Here is a 20,064-nt window from a genome sequence, read left to right as displayed (position 1 = left end):
TTTGAGACATTGTGGTCACAAAAAAGATATGCTCTTGAAATTTGTCAGCAATGCTCTCTGAAACTTCAGGACCAAGTTGCTAAGATGACGCGGCAAAGGGCAAGGTGTTGCATCACACATCTCTTTCCTCCATGTATAACAGTGTAATCCTATGCATGTCTACTCAGAAGTAAGTTAAATGGGGCTATAATAGTTTTTTTCAAGATAAATGCTGTGGTCTAAACTAGAACTCAAAGCTAGAGAATCCTTAATGCTAAAAAACTAAACTAAAACTATTAGAAGTGAAAAGCTTATTTTTTCTTAAAAAATTTTTTTTTGCTTTTCACTTCTATTAGAGTTTTAGTTTAGTTTTTAGTATTAAAAGTTATCTATCTTTGAGCTTTAGTTTCACAACATTTATCCCCAAAAAAGTATTATAGTCTAGTATGCAGCCCACCCATGGAAGTCGTAGGGCACAGTCCTAACCAACATTTCAGCTCCGAGGTAAGGGAACAAATATTTTCTTACCTTGAGGAGGCTTCCATGACTGTCACCCATCTGCAGGATGCAGCACGTGCCCCACTGGCAAAGCTATGTCAGTGCAGGAAAGTTGGTGAGGATTTGAGGCTAAGTATGTTTATCAAGTTAAATAGAGCTTATTCCCAGGTAAGTGTGTAATGCACATTTGGGAGTAATGCCCATTTAATACAGCAGGACTTCTGAATAGACAAGTATAGGATTATACTATAAAAAATGGAGACTGCACTATATCAATAGAATTACATTTAATAATTTGATCAGCTATCCAAATTTGCATCATTCATTCACTCAAGCTGCACTGTGCAGCCGCTCTGGATGCAAAGATTTGATTTTTGTTTCCCTATCCCAGTGTAGATTATTTAAGATTTTGGACTGACAATCAGCCTGAAGAAAACACAGGTCATGGTTCAGGATGTGGACTCACCTCCCTGCATTACAATCTCTGAGCATGAACTGGAGGTTGTCCATGACTTTGTGTACCTTGGCTCAACGATCTCCGACACTCATTCTCTCGATACCGAGCTAAACAAGCGCATCGGTAAAGCAGCTACCACGTTTTCCAGACTCACAAAGAGAGTCTGGTCCAACAAGAAGCTGACGGAACATACCAAGATCCAGGTCTACAGAGCTTTCGTCCTGAGTACACTTCTGTACTGCAGCGAGTCATGGACTCTTCGCTCACAACAGGAGAGGAAACTGAGCGCTTTCCACATGCGCTGCCTCCGACGCATCCTCGGCATCACCTGGCAGGACAAAGTTCCAAACAACACAGTCCTGGAACGTGCTGGAATCCCTAGCATGTATTCACTGCTGAAACAGAGACGCCTGCGTTGGCTTGGTCATGTCGTGAGAATGGATGATGGCTGGATCCCAAAGGATCTCCTCTATGGAGAACTCGTGCAAGGAAAGTGCCCTACAGGTAGACCACAGCTGCGATACAAGGACATCTGCAAGAGGGATCTGAAGGCCTTAGGGATGGACCTCAACAAGTGGGAAACCCTGGCCTCTGAGCGGCCGGCTTGGAGGCAGGCTGTGCAGCATGGCCTTTCCCAGTTTGAAGAGACACTTTGCCAACAGTCTGAGGCTAAGAGGCAAAGAAGGAAGGCCCATAGCCAGGGAGACAGACCAGGGACAGACTGCACTTGCTCCCGGTGTGGAAGGGATTGTCACTCCCGGATTGGCCTTTTCAGCCACACTAGACGCTGTGCCAGAACCACCTTTCAGAGCGCGATACCATAGTCTTTCGAGACTGAAGGTTGCCAATACACCATATATCTATAAGTAAGATGCTTTGAGCAATGTACATATGTTTTTTTCCTGCAGCCTATCTTTCATGCACTGCTTGAGGTTGGGTCTTCCTACACTTTAGCAACTGAATTGTAGTGCTTTCCTTCAAACCTTGATCTTCGTTGCACTGATTTTTTCAGCATACAGAAGGCAGTTCCAGCTGACATTCCCTATAGATTTAGTGCCTAGTGAAGCAACACTGTAAGATTACTTTTCAGACTGATTCACAAAAATGTAGAAATCTCAACTCTGTGTCAGTGGCATAGCTAGAGGGGGTGCAAGGGAAGCAATTGCACCAGGCTGCAGGCTGCCTGGGGGCAATGGTTTGGCCACCTGCCTGTGCATTTGCTCCCCTGCATGATCATCACTCGTGCCTCTTGCAAAAAGTGCCTGAAAAAATGGCACTCTGCGAGAGAACCAGTGGGGATTGCAGTTTCTGGTCACTTGCTCTCTTTGCTCTGGGGACTTGGTTGCTGACTGGGGGGGTGCTTGGAGGCAAGCAGGAGGGGACTGGGGCTGGGGGTAGGCACCAGATCAAGAGGAGCAAGCAGTCAGAGACTCCAGTCGCCATTTGCGCCTCTTGTGGGCTGAGCAAGTGGGAGTGGGGATGGCAGCAAATTTTTATTTTTCAATTTTTTTTTAAAAAGGTAGTTACCTTCTTGCTTGCCAGTAGTCCAAATGCTGCAAGGACACCTTGTGTGATCAGAGGCAGCCAGATCAGTTGGCACCACTTTCTGTCCACAGGCTTCAGTGCTGAGGGCTGCCTAGATCAATAGGCTACCACAGATTAGTGTTCCCAAACTGTGACCCATGGCTCCCTGGGGAGCTGTGTAAACCAGCCAGGGGAGCTATGGAATCCTTGTGGAAAACACTGCCCTATACAATGTATAGAATTGTAGCCTTAATGGGGAGCGGCAGCCAATGGCCCAGTAGGTCTAAGGAGCCACCAAACTACTGGTTTAGAGGAAAGGTAGCAACAAATCTACTCTGGCCAGACTAAGACATAGCGGTGACATGTGGGACAGGTTGCTATGGGGTGCTTCACTCTCCCCTGAAGGAATTTGAGCGTGCATGGGAAGCATGATGCACAGTATCATCAGAACAGCAAAGAGACATTGGCTGCAATCCTAACCACACTTTCCTGAGTGTAAGCCCCATTGAACAAAATAGGACTTACTTCTGAGTAGACCTGGTTAGGATTGTGCCCTTTTCCAGTTTCCTGCCTGTGTTAAGCCCATCTCTTAATGATGTAGATGTACTTGGTAGAATTGTGTTTAATGCCAATTTTTTTGAAAAAAGTATAGTCTGAATCAGAGATGACTAAGCAACATGCTTACAATTGCAAATTTATCTGTACAAGTAAAAGAGGAAGTAAAAGTCTTAGGGTTGTTCCAGTTACAGTATAAGCTGGCACCAGCTTTGGAAGAGCAGACCTTGACAAAGGATCTCAGCACAAAGTGTACTGGTTGATCCCAAAGTTCAGGGTGGCAACTGCAAAGTAAGCATACGTTCACCTGAGCAACAGTGTATAAATGCTTGTCTTTTCAGAATTGGGTTAGCCAGGGGAGTGATCCCAAAGATGACCCAATCCCACAGGCAATATACAGCCAACTATCTGGGGCAACAGAATTCTAGGGGCTCTGGGCTGATTGCAACAGGGAACCCAATCCTTCATCCTGCCCATAGCCTTCAACAGCATGGTCTAATGAACTTTGGGCTGCAATCCTAACCACACTTTCCTGAAAGTAAGCCCCACTGAACAAAATAGTACTTACTTCTGAGTAGACCTGGTTAGGATTGTGCCCTGAGTCCTCCCAGTTGTGAAACTTGACAAGTTCAGTTCCTGAAAGTCATGTCTTGCATTGGGAATGTTTTGAGTACCCATTATCTGTCCTGCTTTCTGTTACTGTTTGCTGGGCAGGGGAAGGCGTTTCTCAGGGATGGTGTCTGATGAACTGAGTCAAACAGAAGCCGACCAGAGATGAGGTTCTAGCATATTGATAAACATTAATGAAATCACTGGGTCCAGATAGCATTTACCCAAGAAACTCACATGTGAACTTGCTGATCTCACAGACAAGAAACCTGTCCCTTAAATCAGCCTGAGTGCCAGAAAAATGGAAAAGTAGCCAATGTAACATCAGTGGATGGTCTGGGAAATTACAGACCAGTCAGTTGAACATCTGTTCTGTGCAGACGAGTGGAAAACATAAGATGACATTATGAAGCATAAAGAAGGACATGCCTTGTTGAAGAAGAATTAGCATGGTTTTTGCAAAAGTAATCACTAAGCTTCTAGGAGTATCAACAGACATGGAGATGGAGATGGTCCAGTTGACACTGCATACTTGGACTTTTTAAAAACTTTTGACAAAGTTCTTCACCAAAGACTCAAGTAAACTTGGTAGACATGGAATTGGAAGTCAGGTCCTTTTATGGATTGGTAACTGACTAAAGAACAGAAAGCACAACTATTCCCCGTGGCCATTTTGAACCATCTGGCCTACTCAGATGTTGGCCAGATTTTAAGACAAGTGGCCTACTCCCATCTATGCCAGTTTTTTTGCTGGCATAAATCTGCATAGGTCCAGGGGTGCATGTCAGGCCTGTCCCTGAGGCCTAGGTTATCAGTGCTGCTGACAAGATCTACCCCAGTCCACCCTCAGCCCAGTCGGATCCCCACCCCAATCCTCTCACAAACTTACCTGCACCTTACCTGCGCTGGTGGAGCATCCAAGCAGTTCTGGCATGCACATGGAACTGCTGGCCACTTGTGCCAGAAGCTCCAAAGTGTGCAACAGCAATGTGGCTTTCACAAGATCCACTGTTTTAAGCTCGTGGTAGGATTGGGCTGGAAGGCTAGTACTTCTTTACACAGCACTGAATCAGTCTGTGGGATTATTTGCCATAAGATGGCATGATGGCTGTTCACCTGGATATCTTTAAAGGGTGGCTGAACAAATTCATGGAGGACAGGTCTGTCCATGGCTACTAATAGATGATAGCTCTGCACTACCTCCTGGTTCAGTGGCAGTTTGCTTTTGAATGCCAGTTGCAGGGGAGCAATGATGGGAGAGAAGTACGCCTTCTTCCCCTGCTTGTGGGCTTCCTAGAGGCAGCTAGTGGGTCCCTGTGGAAAACAGGATGATGGGCTAGATGGGTCTTTTGCCCAATCCAGCAGTGCTTTCCTTCTGTTCATAAGGACCCTGCAGCATATTCCAGGACTGGAGATGTGGGCATGATTACGTAGAACCTTAGCTAGTCCAAGTTGTTATGGGGCCTGAAGCAGAAATCCAAATGGCACCCAGGTGGGAAAATATGAACCTAATAACTAATTATTTATGACCCTGGGATCCCAAAACATGATGCCTCACTATGTCTATTGTTTTATTACATTCATGCCCTGCATTGTGTCTGCCATGGAACTCAGTAGCATACATGGGGTTCCCAGGCAGTCACTCATATCAAGGCACTGTTCAGTCCTAGAACTATTTAAGCTTCAGTAAGGTGGCTGGATCATGTGTCGTCGGACCATACCTACTACCCAAATTGTTGATAAGGCTGGTCCTGAAAAGTTTTGTAGGAACAGAAACAACTGCAAATGACAATGTAAGTACTCCCCACCAATGGTTCCCAAATGTTTTAGTATCAGGACCCACTTTTTAAAATAACATTCTATCGGGACCCACCTGGCTTTACAAGACTAAAAAAAAAGTTTCACCTTATCAGTTGCTCTGGCCTTCATTTTTATCCTCACTATGGTGGGGGACATGGGACTGCTTTCTGGAGCATTTGTTGGGCTCCATGTTCATTGGACCATTGAGGTAGCCTTGCATTCCCCTTCACCTGGCCTTTGAAGTGGACCAGGGCGTGTTTGCTTGTTTGTAGGTAAACATGCACAAGCTGCTCCATTTCGGTTTCCATAGGGCTCAATACATTTGCCTTGTCAGCTATCCACTTGTCAGTTTCACAACCCGCCAAAAATTTGGACCTCAACCTACTGGTGGGTCCCATCCCAGAGTTTGAGAACCACTATTTGCAGAGGATGAGGCCCAGGTAGGATTACCAAATTTTTCAAAAGTGAAAAAAATGTGCAGTGCCTTTTCTAGCTATGGTATATATTCTGAATGGAGGCAGCTCATTATTTGTTAATGTGCCATTTGGTGCCTTCCCTGCCTCCAAGAGGCCCCGGTCAATGTTCAACATACACACTGTGATGAAACTTCTGAAAAAAGGAGTGAAGCAAAAAAAGTACTCGAGGAGGGAGTTATACACACACACACACCCTGCAAGTTGAGTCCTGAGGAAATGCTGTGGGAACTGAAGCCAGAGGGGAGGGCTTTCTGTTTCATGCTGCTCTTTCTGAGCTTGTGGCTGCAAGGAATGAGGCGAAGAGTCACTCACTGAAACGTGCCTCTGCCTGAGGCTTAAGGACTCTGTTTGGAGGACTCTATTCCTGCGTCGCAGTGGGGAATACAGCATGATTATCCGGGGAGGCTGCTGGCTTGTCCTTCTCTCACTTTTCATCACTGACACACAGGTAAGGCTGCATGGGGATGTGAGGGAGAGGGAGAAGGAGCGGGCTGAGGGTTCTTAGTCCCTGTAGATCTAGTTGTTTTTCATGGTTTGGTTTATCATACAGACATCCTGCAACCTTCAGCTCAAAGGTCCTGCAGGAGCTTATAAATATATATATATAAGCTATTTCACCAGTTCACAAACACACTATCTCTGTTGTACACAAATTACAATACAGTAAAGAAAAGCAGCAGGGTTAAAAAGAACTGTACAAAATGTGGCTGTCTTCCAGCAAGCCAACAGCTCTCCTGAAAAGGGAATTCTTCACTGCTCATTGGAAGCTGGCAAAAGACATTGCCATGTGTGGTTCCCCTGGAGAGGGAGCACTACTACAGAGGAGGCCCACGATACCATCCCAATTTGCACCTTGACAAATGAGGAAAGCCTTAAAAAGGCCCTCTGGGTTGGCATTAAGGCATGGGTGGCAGGAGATGCTCCTGCAGATACCCTGCAAAGAAGAACAAGGCAGTTAGAGAGGGTCATTCTTTTTCTGATTGCTTTCTTCTTTGTCCAAAAGACATAGCTCCCTATTGTCCCTGCATCCCTGAATGCCGAAACCATGGAGGAAAACAAGCCAGTCCTACTCATTTGGTCAGAATACGTGAGCCGTGTGAGACTACGCAAAGAAAAACTGTTGAGGGATGTACTGTAATTTGCATGTGGTGAAAAACAACCCTGGCAGAATGTACGCAACAGCACTGCTATCTATTCTCTCTGTTTTGTGCTTTCTATGTAATCATTGGGACCGACCTGTTAGTTCACCCGATGGTGGTTACCATTGCAGTTTGTATTCGCTCGTGTTCTTCCAACTGGAAATGTCTCCAGTGATGTGGCTTTTGACCACTTCCCTTGGGAAGCTTTCCTATAAACTCGACTCCATGTTCAAACATTAAAATGCTTTTTATAAACCAAAGGGTAAGTCTCGTCGTAAAAAAAAACCAAAACCCTTCCCCATTCTGTTTGCCTTTTTCAAAAATACGTTTCACTCTTAGGCACCTCCCAGTTTTTCTCTTTTCTGACAGTTTCTATTAATTTTCCATTTTTTAACAAGGGAATTAACTGAGCAGCACTGATTGGGAAGAAAAAAAAAGATTGTGATAAATCCCTGACAGATCTATAAAGACCATCTGAGGGCTTTCAATTCTTCAGTAAAGGCCAACATTGTTTCTGATCAGACCATACTGCTCTGATTCTTAAATGAAATCCTAGTCAGCTGGTTTAAAATAATATATAGTATCAAAATAGACATTCTGAGACAGAACTATCCAACAGGAAGTACCCAACTGCATTCAGTGACCTGGGGCCCCTAACTTCAACCTCTCTTGTGCGGTATGAGGATAATAACACAGCTCTACCTTAAAAGGTTGTGGTTGTTGGAAAATTTAAAGCAAATGGAAAGTATTTTGAACAATCTGGAAGCGCTTATGAATACTAGTGGCATTGTTTGAACAAGTCGGTGTGAAAGACTATTTACTGCTTATTTTGTGATATGATGCCTAACTACCATCCTAAACTGGTAAATAGCAATGGCACCAATGAAAGCTTTTTTTCTTTTTTTTTAAACCAGGGCAAATAGAAGCGATAGGGGGCTGATTCAGAGGGAGGGATGTGGCTAAGGCAGAGGGTTCAAAAACTCACAGCATAGTCTTTATTCCACAGGGGCCTGATCTGACTGCTATTTATTGATTAAAAATCAAGAATGCTAGTCCCAGTCACCTACTGAGTGTAGTGTCTAGTTTGACTTTTTTTAGGGTGTATGTTAATTGCAGGAACATGTGATGCAGGGGCAGTAGGTGAGGCAGAACTGCCCCTGAGAAAGCGGGTGTAAGAAGAGCCTTCTTGGGAGCAAGGCAGGGCAGCTGCTGTGGGGAACAATGGGGAAGTTCTGCCTCACCTGCCACCCTCACATCGCATATCCCTGGTAATTGGTCCCTGTATGGTAGACAGAAAGGTAGCAGTATAGCTTTTCCAGTAACATCACAGAAGTCTTGCCATAAATGAATAAATGGTAGCCCTAGTTTGATCCTGCTTTGCATAACAATACAAATCCAGAAATTAATATCATGACTTTTTGTGACACACTTTGCCCCCCATCTAAAGATAGTCACATGCAAGAAAGTGATACATGCAACTGATAACTCACACTGCCGCAGGTAGTATATGATGGTACTTATTCCCACCTACATTTCCCTCAGCACATCATTGTGCAGAATGTGGATCACATTGGTAGAACTGCACAAACCCCATTTTTGTGTGTTGGCCCACTGATCCAGATCAACTCCTCTCTGCTTAGCCATGGGATTCTGTGCCATCCTAGATGCCATCCTATGTGCTATTTTGGATCCACTTTAATCCTCTTGTATGGTACGATAGAATGCAAATTTGTGTGCAGGGAACAGCTTTCTTACATTCCTGGATCGGGGAGTTTATAATTTCTATAGAAAAAGTATGAAGGCAACACAAGCCACTCTCCAGTTTCTAAGCCCAACAGAATGAAAAGTTTTAAAAACCCACACATTCTATTGGTTTTATGTAGCATTTTTTTTTTTTGCAAAATAAAACATCTTCATCACTTTTTTTTTATAATTTTGCATGTAATTGAACAATTAAAATTTCTAGATGGATGCCACAGTGACTAGTAATTTTTCATGTTACCGAATTAGTAAAATGATTACTGTTTAGTGGTTATTACTTTTTAGAACTCACCACAACCTGTTTTCTGACCATATCTTTGAGGGTCAACATAATCCTAAATCGTACCAGACTGTGTTTGTAGACATTAACAAGAGTCTATTATGGGGGTAGAACATGATTTGTGTGTGTATTTATTCTCTCCCCTTACTTTCTTTATCACTTTTGAGACTTTACACCTTTCCTTATAATAGCCAAGTCCTATAATATTTTTTTAGCTAGAGCTAGATAGTCGTTCTTGGTGCACTTTCACTGTGTACACACATACACTGTACCTCCAGGAGGTAAAAGAGTTATTGAGTTGCAGCTGGAAAAAACTGAATCCACTTTCAACTGCTCCCCAGAAGCATTCTCTTGGAAGAGTCCAACCATTCATAGCCAGTTGTCCTATCTATGCTACTGAACACTCCTTTCCAAAATCTCTTTGGTTTGACACTGTTCCCACATCTAAAGTGTACATATGTATGCACACAATCTTGCTGAAGCAATGCAGGTTTAGATTTGGTAAGTATCTGGCTGGGAGACTGCCTGGTAACCCTATGAACATAAGAACAACCCCACTGGATCAGGCCATAGGCCCATCTAGTCCAGCTTCCTGTATCTCACAGCGGCCCACCAAATGCCCCAGGGAGCACACCAGATAACAAGAGACCTGCATCCTGGTGACCTCCCTTGCATCTGGCATTCTGACATAGCCCATTTCTAAAATCAGGAGATTGCACATACACATCATGGCTTGTAACCCATAATGGATTTTTCCTCCAGAAACCTGTCCAATCCCCTTTTAAAGGCATCCAGGCCAGATGCCATCAGCTATGTAGGTTGCTTGGAGCTTTGTTGGAGAAAGGTGTGGTGTAAATGGAATAAAGATTTTCTTTATTGAACAAAATAGGACTTACTTCTGACTAGACCTGGTTAGGATTGTGCCCTTAGACTCTTAGGCTAGAACAGGCAGCCTGATTCAGCGCAAATTCTCCCATGTCAACGCAATGGTGCTGGCACGGCTTATGCTGCATCCCGTGGGGGAATTTAGCAGGCAGGAAGTCTCCTCTGGGTAAGGGACCCACATAATGGAAATTACTTCTGAGTAGACATGAATAGGATTATGCTGGATGTCTGTGGTTCAAGTTCTGTCTGTGAGGTTCTAAGTTGTGATGGCTCATTCACACACACTGGTCAAGTCACTACCTAAAGCTACTTTCACTGAGGGACTTTGGAAGAGAGTGCCCAGGGGGGCAGCCCTGGGTGCCAGGCTGCAGGGTGGTGTCCAAGATGCTGCCCAACCATGTTTAAACTTCTCTTTCAAGAATACTTATTCCTTTTAAACTTATTTTTCAGTGGTTTATTGGTATGACTATATATATATGACATTACAAAATTATATATCAATATATAAACTTACAAAGTATATATAATTTATAAACACAAAGTTCAATAAAAGAAAATGTTCCCTGTCTGGGCTTCTTTTGTGGCCATTATAATAATTCATTTGATATCATGACTGTAACGGAAAATAATTTTGTGATGGGAGGGATGCCAAAAATTTACAAGCCCTTGCTGGCAAATGACCTTGGTACACCACTGCTGAGGGATGAACATGATTGTGTGGACTACTAGCACAATCTCAGGTCACTTTACTGCTGTTAAAGTATATTCCTATGCCTGAGATTTAAGGCACAGCCAGCTAAGACATATCAGTGCTGTTCCAAGTACCAATATTTTCTAGTTGCTTGAAGATTTATGCTCCATCTTTTCAGCAAATGATGGCGAAATAGCCTTATAAAAGCAGTGATGCTCAAAGTGTGGGTGTGAGACCCACCAGTGGGTCGTGACCCAATTTTAATAATAATAATAATGATACAGGTATTTCTATACCGCCTTTCTATGTCCTTAGATTTCTCCTCGGACTTTATTCAAGGCGGTTTACATGGGCAGGCAATTTAAATCCCCGTAGGGATTTTTACAATTTGAAAGGTTCTATCTTTCAAGAAACCACAACACTCAGATGATTCTTTCTTGATCTGGCCACACATTCTGGCCTCCATCCTCCCACGCTCAGAGCAGATGGAATAGCTCGGCTCAGCTTGTCAGCTGCTTCAAGGTCACACGGTGCCAGTGGCCTCAAACTGGCGACCTTCGGATGTTATCTTCAGGCAAATGGAGGCTCAACCCTCTAGACCAGACCTCCTGCCCCAATTTTTGGTGGTTCATGAAATTGATATGGCAGATTAGGCTACGTGCATCAAGGGTTAGACAGGCTGCTACTTGCTACAAAACCCCCTTGGCATTTATAAATCAGGCAGCTGTAAAACTTTTGCAAACCACTGTAATAGGTTATTATAACAATAAAATACAACATATGGTGTTTGTCTCTTGGTGGGGCAGTCAAGATACACAAGGGCTAAAGGGTGATGCTAAAACTTACCCTCATCAAACTGATGGTCCTGTGGCAAGCCCAGGTGAATAAACTTTTCCTAAGTGTATCACTGCCATTCATTTCTATGGGGAAAAAATAAAGCACAATAAAGTGGAGAGCAAAACTTACCCACACCTCCTTGCACTGAATGAGTCAGCCAGCACAAACTGGGACACAACGTGGGGAAGCTATGGCCTCCCCTTTTTGAAAACTGTCCCTGAATTGTGGGGAAAGGGGCCATATGTGTACCTACTATCACCAAAATAGAGCCGGATGAAGGATGAAGAAAAAGTGCAATGTAGAACAGCACTGACTTCTCCAGTACAAACTGAACACAGCTTCCGACTGGGGGCCACAAAACACTCCTCAGGCCTGGATGCCACAGCTACTTTAGGCTACACAGGACAGGGATGGAAAAGCAAGACTAGCCCCACCCTTAACTGCTTTAGTGTTGGCCACAAGTTGTCTGCAAAAACTCTCCACCTCACACTTCCTTAGGATAATCATGAAGTTTGTAGGATGGGGGGGGGGGCAACTGGCTGACAGCCCAATCCTGAGCTGCCTGGAACAGGGGTGCTGCAGCGCCAAAATAGCTACTGCCACATCCAACACACAACTGGGCAGCCCACAGCGGTTCCTTGGAGAAAGGGAACTTGATTCTGCAACAGCTTTTGAGCCAGTGCAGAATCGGAGCATCCCATGTCAGGCCACACAGCTTGACATGGGGCTCAGGATCAGGTGGAGCCAAGCTCCACTGATCATGCCCTCCTCCTTGTGGCCTTATGGCATGTTTGCGATAGTTGCGCATGGTAAGCCGGCACGCACTGTTCAAGACTGGGCCTTGAGTGAGGCCTGCCCTTTCTCCTGGAAAGTAGTTGTGATAAGTAGGCATGGAGTTGAGAAATGAACGGACGCTATCCATTTTTCTCACCTTGCTTCCAAATCAAACTTGACAGGCCTATAGTTAGTCAAAAAAGAAATGTGATTTTTGTGGTTGCATCCTCAAGTTGTTTTGTAAATTTATTTGCATTCTGAATTGGTTCACTTTGTGTCAAGAGTAGGAAATTCTAGGTGACATTTTTGTTTCTCCCAAATTTCTTAGGATTAGCGATTGCAGTTGTATATATTCATGTCGGCTTTAAAAATCACCAGTTCCTCTCTGAATCTTGTGAAATCTTTGGCCTTCACCACATCCTCAATATGTTCCTCATTCTAATTTTGTACCTGGTGCGAAGAATAGTATTGTCTTCCATTCCATGCACAAAAAAATGTACATGGAAAAAAAACGTGCACTATAGATAAATAAATCTACACAATGTGGTTAGGTACCTAGTAAGACAGTGGTTGGGCACAAAGAGTAACTTTGGGCAGGAAATCTCCTGATGATACAACACAATCCAGAAGCATGCAACCATTGTCCTTTCTTTTTTTGACTGTGCTTGTGATCCATCAAACATGGACTCATATTGTGCATTTGGGTTATGTGGGCACAATTTAAAATGCGTGATAAGATAGTAACACATACTGAATGTTTTTGTTGCTAACATTGTTGGGGAAACTAAAGCACTTGTGAGCTAGTTTGCTAAACTGAGGAGGCTTTTTACATAGGGGGGGATTCAAAAATATGACCTCTCCCCAGTGATCTAAAGTGGCACATTCCAAAATGTTCATGCCTCATAGTGTGTGGAATGGCTCTCATGTCATGCTATGTAAGCAATGAATGTTCCCACCAGTGGGTTGTGACCCAATTTTTGCTGGTTCACAAAACTGACAGGTTGGATTAGGCAATGTGTATCAAGGGTTAAACAAGTTGCTACTTGGGGGGGGGGGGCACTGCTGCCCAATCACCAATATAGCCACATCCCTTGGCATTTAGAAATCAGGCAGCAGACAAGGCCTCTGAAAAGTTTGAGAACCACTACTCTAAGTAGTCCCTCATTATCTTCAACAGCAAATAGACCTATGTAGATTGCTTGGCATATGATACAGTATTGAGAAAACTATATGTAATGCTCTTCAAATTCTCCTGAAGAGTGCTATATAAATGCCAGAGTGTGTGTGTGTGTGTGTGACAGGAGGTATACTATCCATACCATAGTCATTTCAGTAGATGGTATATATCATAACATCTAATTGGTTTCATGCTGTATCATAATAATATCTCATTGGCTCTCAGAACAACCTCAGAGCAATCAGTCTCATAGGTCATTTTAAAGAAATCCACTTTTTGTTCCGTAGGGCAGTTGTGTTTTCATTTTTGGTGAATTGGTCATAACGTTTGATAGAATACATATATTCTAATGCAGCTTGTTTCATTGCATTCTGCATTAAATTACCTTTCCAATGATATATAACATGATGGTATTATTCGTACATACCAATTTTCACAATTTTGGCCACTAGTGTCAAGCTCAGCTTGTTGCCCAGTGCAGTTTCTATCCCCTGCACCCCCTTAGCTATGCCAGTGCCTGCCTTTATCTGTTTTATTATGGGAGCCACTTTACGAACCTTTTCTGTTGAAAAGTGATACATAAATATTTTTAATAATAACTATAATGTTTAATGGTTTTATTCCTGATTCTCCTGACATGCACGAATAACCGCATACCATTTAAGAAAACATCAAGTGTTTGTTTTAGTTATCAAATCAGCAATGCATTAGCCAAAGAAATAGGCCAAACTTTTGCCTAAATAATTAAATGGACAGTGTCTCTCACTCTGCAGCTTAAAATGTCCACAAACTGACATGGACTGAGCAAGCTTTTGCTTACTTCATTATGGGTGCAATCCTAACCCCTTATGTCAGTGCTTTCCAGCACTGGCATAGCGGTGCCAATGGGATGTGTGCTGCATCCTGCAGTTGGGTGTCACTCACGGAGGCCTCCTCAAAGTCAGGGAATGTTTGCTCCCTTACCTCAGAGCTGCATTGCCCTTATGCCATTCCCTTCACTTACCAGTGCACTCTCCAAAGGTTTGAAGTACTTCAATCATCATCATCATTAAAGTGTTCAGCTTTGCCTGGATCATGACCCATACTTTCATTTGTTGAACTCCAGTAAATACATACATATGAAGCTGGTTGAAGCGTCGTTTCAGCAACAACCACACTCTGTTTTTATTTAATTCACTTTGGATGAAGTTGCCTTGCAAATGAATTCAGGCTGCAATCCTATCCACACTTACCTGGGAGTAAGCCCCATTGACTATAATGGGACTTACTTCTGAGTAGACATGCATAGGATTGGGCTGTAAGACACTTGGTCCATCCAATCCAATGTTGTCTTCTCTGACTATCAATGGCTCATCAAGACCTCAGGCAGAGATCCTGCCCAGCTCTGCTATTGTCCTTTTATATTGGAGATGCTGGGATTTGTTCTGTGACTGAACTGTAGCCCATCCTCTATCCATCAACAAAGCCACAGTCTCTACAGACTGTGACTGGCCAGTATCATACCACTATTTTTACACCTCATCCTTAAATCAAAACCAAGAATTCCACTGGTTTGAGTGCTGTTGTTCATTGTAGGCTAATAGCTAATAATGGTTTTCCTGATAACGATTTTCCTGACCAGTGGCTTAGCTTTCTCCTAGACTAGCCATCATCAACCACATACTGGTGTGCCGCAGATGGTTTGTGGGTGTGCCAGGAGAGTTTGGGGGAGGGCCGTTTGTTAGTAGGGCCACTGGGAGATGTGAGCCCCTGCTGTCAATGGGTGTGCCTTGTGAATTGTCCAAAAACTGATGGTGTGCCTTGACAATTTTAGTGCCTGGTTAGTGTGCCATGAGATGAAAAAGGTTGAAAATTGCTGTCCTAGACAGACCATTACACAGTGCAGTACAATTATTGGAGGGGGGAAAAGATTTTTCATGCATCTATCTTGTTTTCTCTGGATAGTTCATAGGATTTCAGAATCTCTTTATCCCATTTATGACTCATTGCTTATTGTAGGGAAGACTTTTAAGAAAAATATTCAGAAAAATGCCTTAGCCATTCACATTTTCTGACTGCATATTTGCTTCTGGGATGGAAATTTAGTGATGTGGTTTACAACCCTCGCTGGAAAGCTGACATCACAAAAACCATTTCCTTCTCGTTTTAAGACTTGTTTTGGATTAAAGACCTGGAAGTGATGTCTAGAGCTACAGAGATTCTTCTGTGCCTTATTTGATAATGTTTCTGATTCTGCTTAAACCCAGCCAGCTTCTGTGTTCTTAAGTGACAGATTTTTCGTCTGATATTGCATACAATGTAGATTGCAGTCATTCATGGATGTGCAAGGCAAGCCCCCCCCACACACATTTTATGGCATATACTGTATTGCATTGTCTATAATGGTTGCACTGTATGCTCCATCTCCGAAGTTTCTTTTACATGACTGTATACTGTATGCTCCATCTCTGAAGGTTCTTTTATATCACTCATAAGTGAAGGCCACTCATTGTTGCTATCTTGTTTGCAAAATACTTAATCGGTACCACACAACAACAAAAATTAGGTTGTGCTTGTGAAAATGGTTGGCAACCTTCAGTCTCGAAAGACTATGGTATAAGCCTACAGCACCTGGTATTCCCAAGCAGTCTCCCATCCAAGTACTAACCAGGCCTGACCCTGCTTAACTTCCAAGATCAGACAAGATCAGGCATGTGCAGGGTAACAGTTGCTGCTCTGTGCTTGTGAAAGTAAATTTGAAGACAGATATAACGTTTGACAGTGGACATAAGTTCTTTACTGGCAATCTGATTCTGGCTTTATAATTTGGCAGCCTGGCAATGTGCATTTATTGATTTGTTACATCCATCTTCACCTTTAAATCAAAGGTTTAAGGCATTGGATGAAGAAGACATTTTCCAACTTTCTTCGAAATTTACTTGGAAAGGGTTGGAAAAATGTGAGCATTGCACGAGACAGCCTGCCTGCAAAGTGGAGCTTCACACCAGAGATGGAACTAATTGCTGTCAAAAGAGCGAGTTATATATCTAAAGAAAGGCTGCAATCCTATGCACGCTTTCCTGGGAATAAGCCCTCCTTAACACAATGGGGCTTTCTCCTGAGTAGACCTGCATAAGATTGTGCTGTTAGTCTCGGTGATTTCAATGGAACTTAGAGCCCAATCCAACTTTCCAGCATCAATGCAGTTGCAATGGAGCCCTGACATAAATGAACAAACACTCTGTTACCTTGGGGAGGCCTCTGTGACTGCCCCTCCACCACAGTATTCAGTACACACCCTGTTGGAACAGCTGCATCACTGCTGGAAAGTTGGATAGGATTGGGCCCTTGGTCATACCTCACTTCCTTTGAATACAACCCATTACATATGAAATTGATAAGGGGCTTCTTCATAGTTTGATCCTGGTCCATTTCAGCTCCTTTGCAGCTTCCCCATTTACAAACTGGGCTCTGACATTAGGGTAAGACATGGCACTGTCTTGGCCAAGGAAGTTGCATTGGCAATCATCTGTGATGCCACCGACATTGACATCTGTACTACTGCTTTCTATGCTTTTTAAGCAAGAAGGGAAAAGAAACTGCATTTCCCCATCTCCAATATATTGCAGTCTTCTCCATGGAGGAAAATGCATTCTTCTCCATAAACACAAATATTTCCTTGAGAAAAACAAGAATGTCTTTTGCTGTGCTATAAACTAATCATCTGGTCCTGTATCACAGTTCCATTGACAGACAACTGGATTCCATGCATTACACTGTCACTAAGGTCATATAATCCTATTAGTACTCAGTTTTCAAAGTAAAATATGAACAAGTGTCCCAGTGAGCTTCTAGTACAGTAAACCAAACGCTTACACATCCTCAAAAAGTGAGGTTCCAAGGCTTTAAACAGTCAGGAATCTACACACCCACAGAACACAGAAGGCCTTGACCCCTAATTCCAGATGGTTCTGGTTACCTTTGTTAACTCAAAACGAAGAGATGATCCCTACAAGTAATTCGCAAAAGGCCTCTGGTGATAGGCTAGAATTGATGTGCCAAAAGGCCTATGGAAACCCCCTAGGTTGCTCTCCCAGGTTTTATTTTCTTGAAAAAGAAAAGGCCTCTGCAACTCTATCCTCTGCCAACGATGTGTCTCCCTCTGAACAGTCATTTGAGCAAGAACCACTGTTAGCAGTCCGTGACACTGCAACTGAATTGCTCAGCATCTCCATAAATAAATGTTCCTTTAAACCATTCTGCGGGTAGCTCTTTGAATTCTGCTGGCTCCATCCCCTTTCACGGTACCCGTCTGTCTCGGCTGGATATGTCTTTCTATACTAAGGGGGAGGAGTAGAAATGTATGACCGATACAATTCCTTTTTCTTACGCTGGCAAGGTTTCTTTGCTCAAGTCGTTGCAAACACACATAGACTGCATATCCCACAGAACGCAGCAGGACAACTCTTTGCAGTTGCACTCAGGGTAAAAATATGCCAGGGTTGGAGGTAGTTTCACACAGGACTCTGAAACTCTCACACAGTTTGAATGTGCTTCTTGAAGGACTGAAGGCAGGAGAAAATCGCTTTTCAATCCAAAACTAACGAAATGATAGAAAGTGTGACAGCAGGAAAGGTTTCACCACAAGGCCAGGCAAGTTGGATAAAGGGGACCCCATTGGTCCAGTGCAGCAGCGCATAGCACCTGATGTGGGCAAATGCCAATCATCCTGTGGAGGGCCTACCACTATGGGAGCTGTAGTTCCACTGGGCCTTTTAAGTGTTTCAACAAAAAAAGAGAGAGGCTCAGGGCTGCTGTAGTCAGCGCACAAAATCCTTTAGGGGGCAACTATCTATTTCCCTTGAATTCTGTTTCCCTCCTCCCTGCCTGGAGCCAGCCTTGATCCAGTGCCTCCCAGATTAAATATTTCTCAGATATTGTTAAAGTGCCTCTTGCTTGCCCACTTCTAGACGCACGCTTCCTTCAGCACATAGCTGACCTGCACCTGAACTGAATCCATTTCGTGTGGGGAAGAAATTGCAACTTGCTTAAAGCATTGGGGGGGGGGGGAGAAATGTTGAAGAAACAGAGTCAAAGGTAAACAAGCGCTGAACGTTGACTTTATGCTTTGTTTACCTTGTCGTACAAAGAAGAAAGTGGCTCTTTATTGCTTTACTCTAAGCTGCTTATCGAGAAATGATATTGCTACACAAAGCGCTCCCATTGTCTTGGAACAGTGTTGCAAAGTGCAACTAAAACAGTTTAGAAACAGACCTTGCTTTCCTTTGAAAAGCTGGCAAATTTATAAATGGGTTTATTATACGTATGTGACAACAAAACTTGCAAAGTAAGAGGAACTCTCCTGGATTTATTTTATAGGTTTCCTGCTCTCCTCTCTACGTTCTTGGTAGATTTGCATATTGTTCCTGAAAACTGCAGCCTTTGCCCCTATTTAGCTCTCATCGTTGTTGAAGTTTCTCATCAAAAGAGGAACTTGTCGATTGACAATGCAAAGGAAGAAAGTAACTTTGTGGCCCACGTTTGGGAACCTTTACACTGGTCATTTGGTCCACATAGACAGCCCTATTCCATGATGTGAATACTGTATGGCCACTTGCTAATTCCATTGTTTGAATGAGTGACCAGACCACCACATCCTGGACAACTTTGTCCGGGTCAAATGCATCCTACTGTTGGACATTTGCACCTCTTCTTTTTGCATCCTGGACATTTGTGCCCCAATACATATAACATATTAGATATACTTTTTATTTTTAAAACACAAAGGTGAGGTTAGAGTTAGGACTGGAATTAGGATAGGGCTAGGGCTGGCTCATAATATGACTTTTGTTGCCCAGCTGTAGTGGGACGCAAATAACACACACACCCAGGTGTCAATGTCCAGGGATGCAAGATCTAGGGAAGCAAGAATGTGGCAAGGTTCTGTTTGCTACATGACAGGAACAGGGCCGACAACCAGCTTACCAAATTACCACACATGCACCAGCTGACCCGCTTACAACAACATGCACAGTGTGGTGCATTACCACTGGGGCAACCCCTGCACAAGGCCAACTGAAACACCTGCTTTGAGTGTTTGGAGGGACATGGTGGCAAACTCATGCCTCTAGAACAGCCATTTTCAACCTTGTTCATCTCACAGCACACTAACATTGTCAACGCACCATTCATTTGACAGAAACTACAGACCTTCATAAAATGTGATCACCACCATGGGCTGTATATTAGACAGGCTCATGGAAGACAAAACTGTCAGTGGCCAAAAAACAAACAAGCAAACAAAAAGCCTCTATGCTCTATGGCAGGGGTGCTCAAACTTTCAACTTTAGGGATGCTGGACCTTTAACAAGTGTATAGAAGAGAGAATTTCAGCAGGTGCAGCTTGTCATCTGTGGGATGACAAGTTGCACCTGCTGCAATTCTCTCTTCTATACACTTGTTAAAGGTCCAGCATCCCTAAAGTTGAAAGTTTGAGCACCCCTGCTCTATGGCTATACATTGCGGATGGACAAACAACAGAAAATGGAATCATCTTACATGACCTGCTTGTGAGTTCCTAGAGCAGTCATTTTCATCCACTGTACTGTGGGAGTGGTCCACAGGTGTGCTGTGGGAATTTGGG

At 43.5% G+C, this 20,064-nt stretch overlaps 1 protein-coding gene across 1 annotated transcript in view; it reads left to right on the top strand.

The window, feature by feature from the left end:
• Window positions 1–6,278: 6,278 nt before the first annotated feature.
• TNFRSF11A (TNF receptor superfamily member 11a) overlaps window positions 6,279–20,064 on the top strand; it is a 39,158-nt gene continuing 25,372 nt past the window's right edge. The window contains exon 1 of the mRNA XM_066625733.1: window positions 6,279–6,346. Coding sequence (XP_066481830.1) covers window positions 6,287–6,346 — 60 coding nt within the window. The 5' untranslated portion in view covers window positions 6,279–6,286. The remainder of the gene's footprint in view (window positions 6,347–20,064) is intronic.

Source organism: Tiliqua scincoides, chromosome 4 (genome assembly GCF_035046505.1).
Source record: "Tiliqua scincoides isolate rTilSci1 chromosome 4, rTilSci1.hap2, whole genome shotgun sequence".
Lineage (NCBI taxonomy): Eukaryota > Metazoa > Chordata > Lepidosauria > Squamata > Scincidae > Tiliqua > Tiliqua scincoides.
This window is presented reverse-complemented; position numbering and strand designations above follow the sequence as displayed.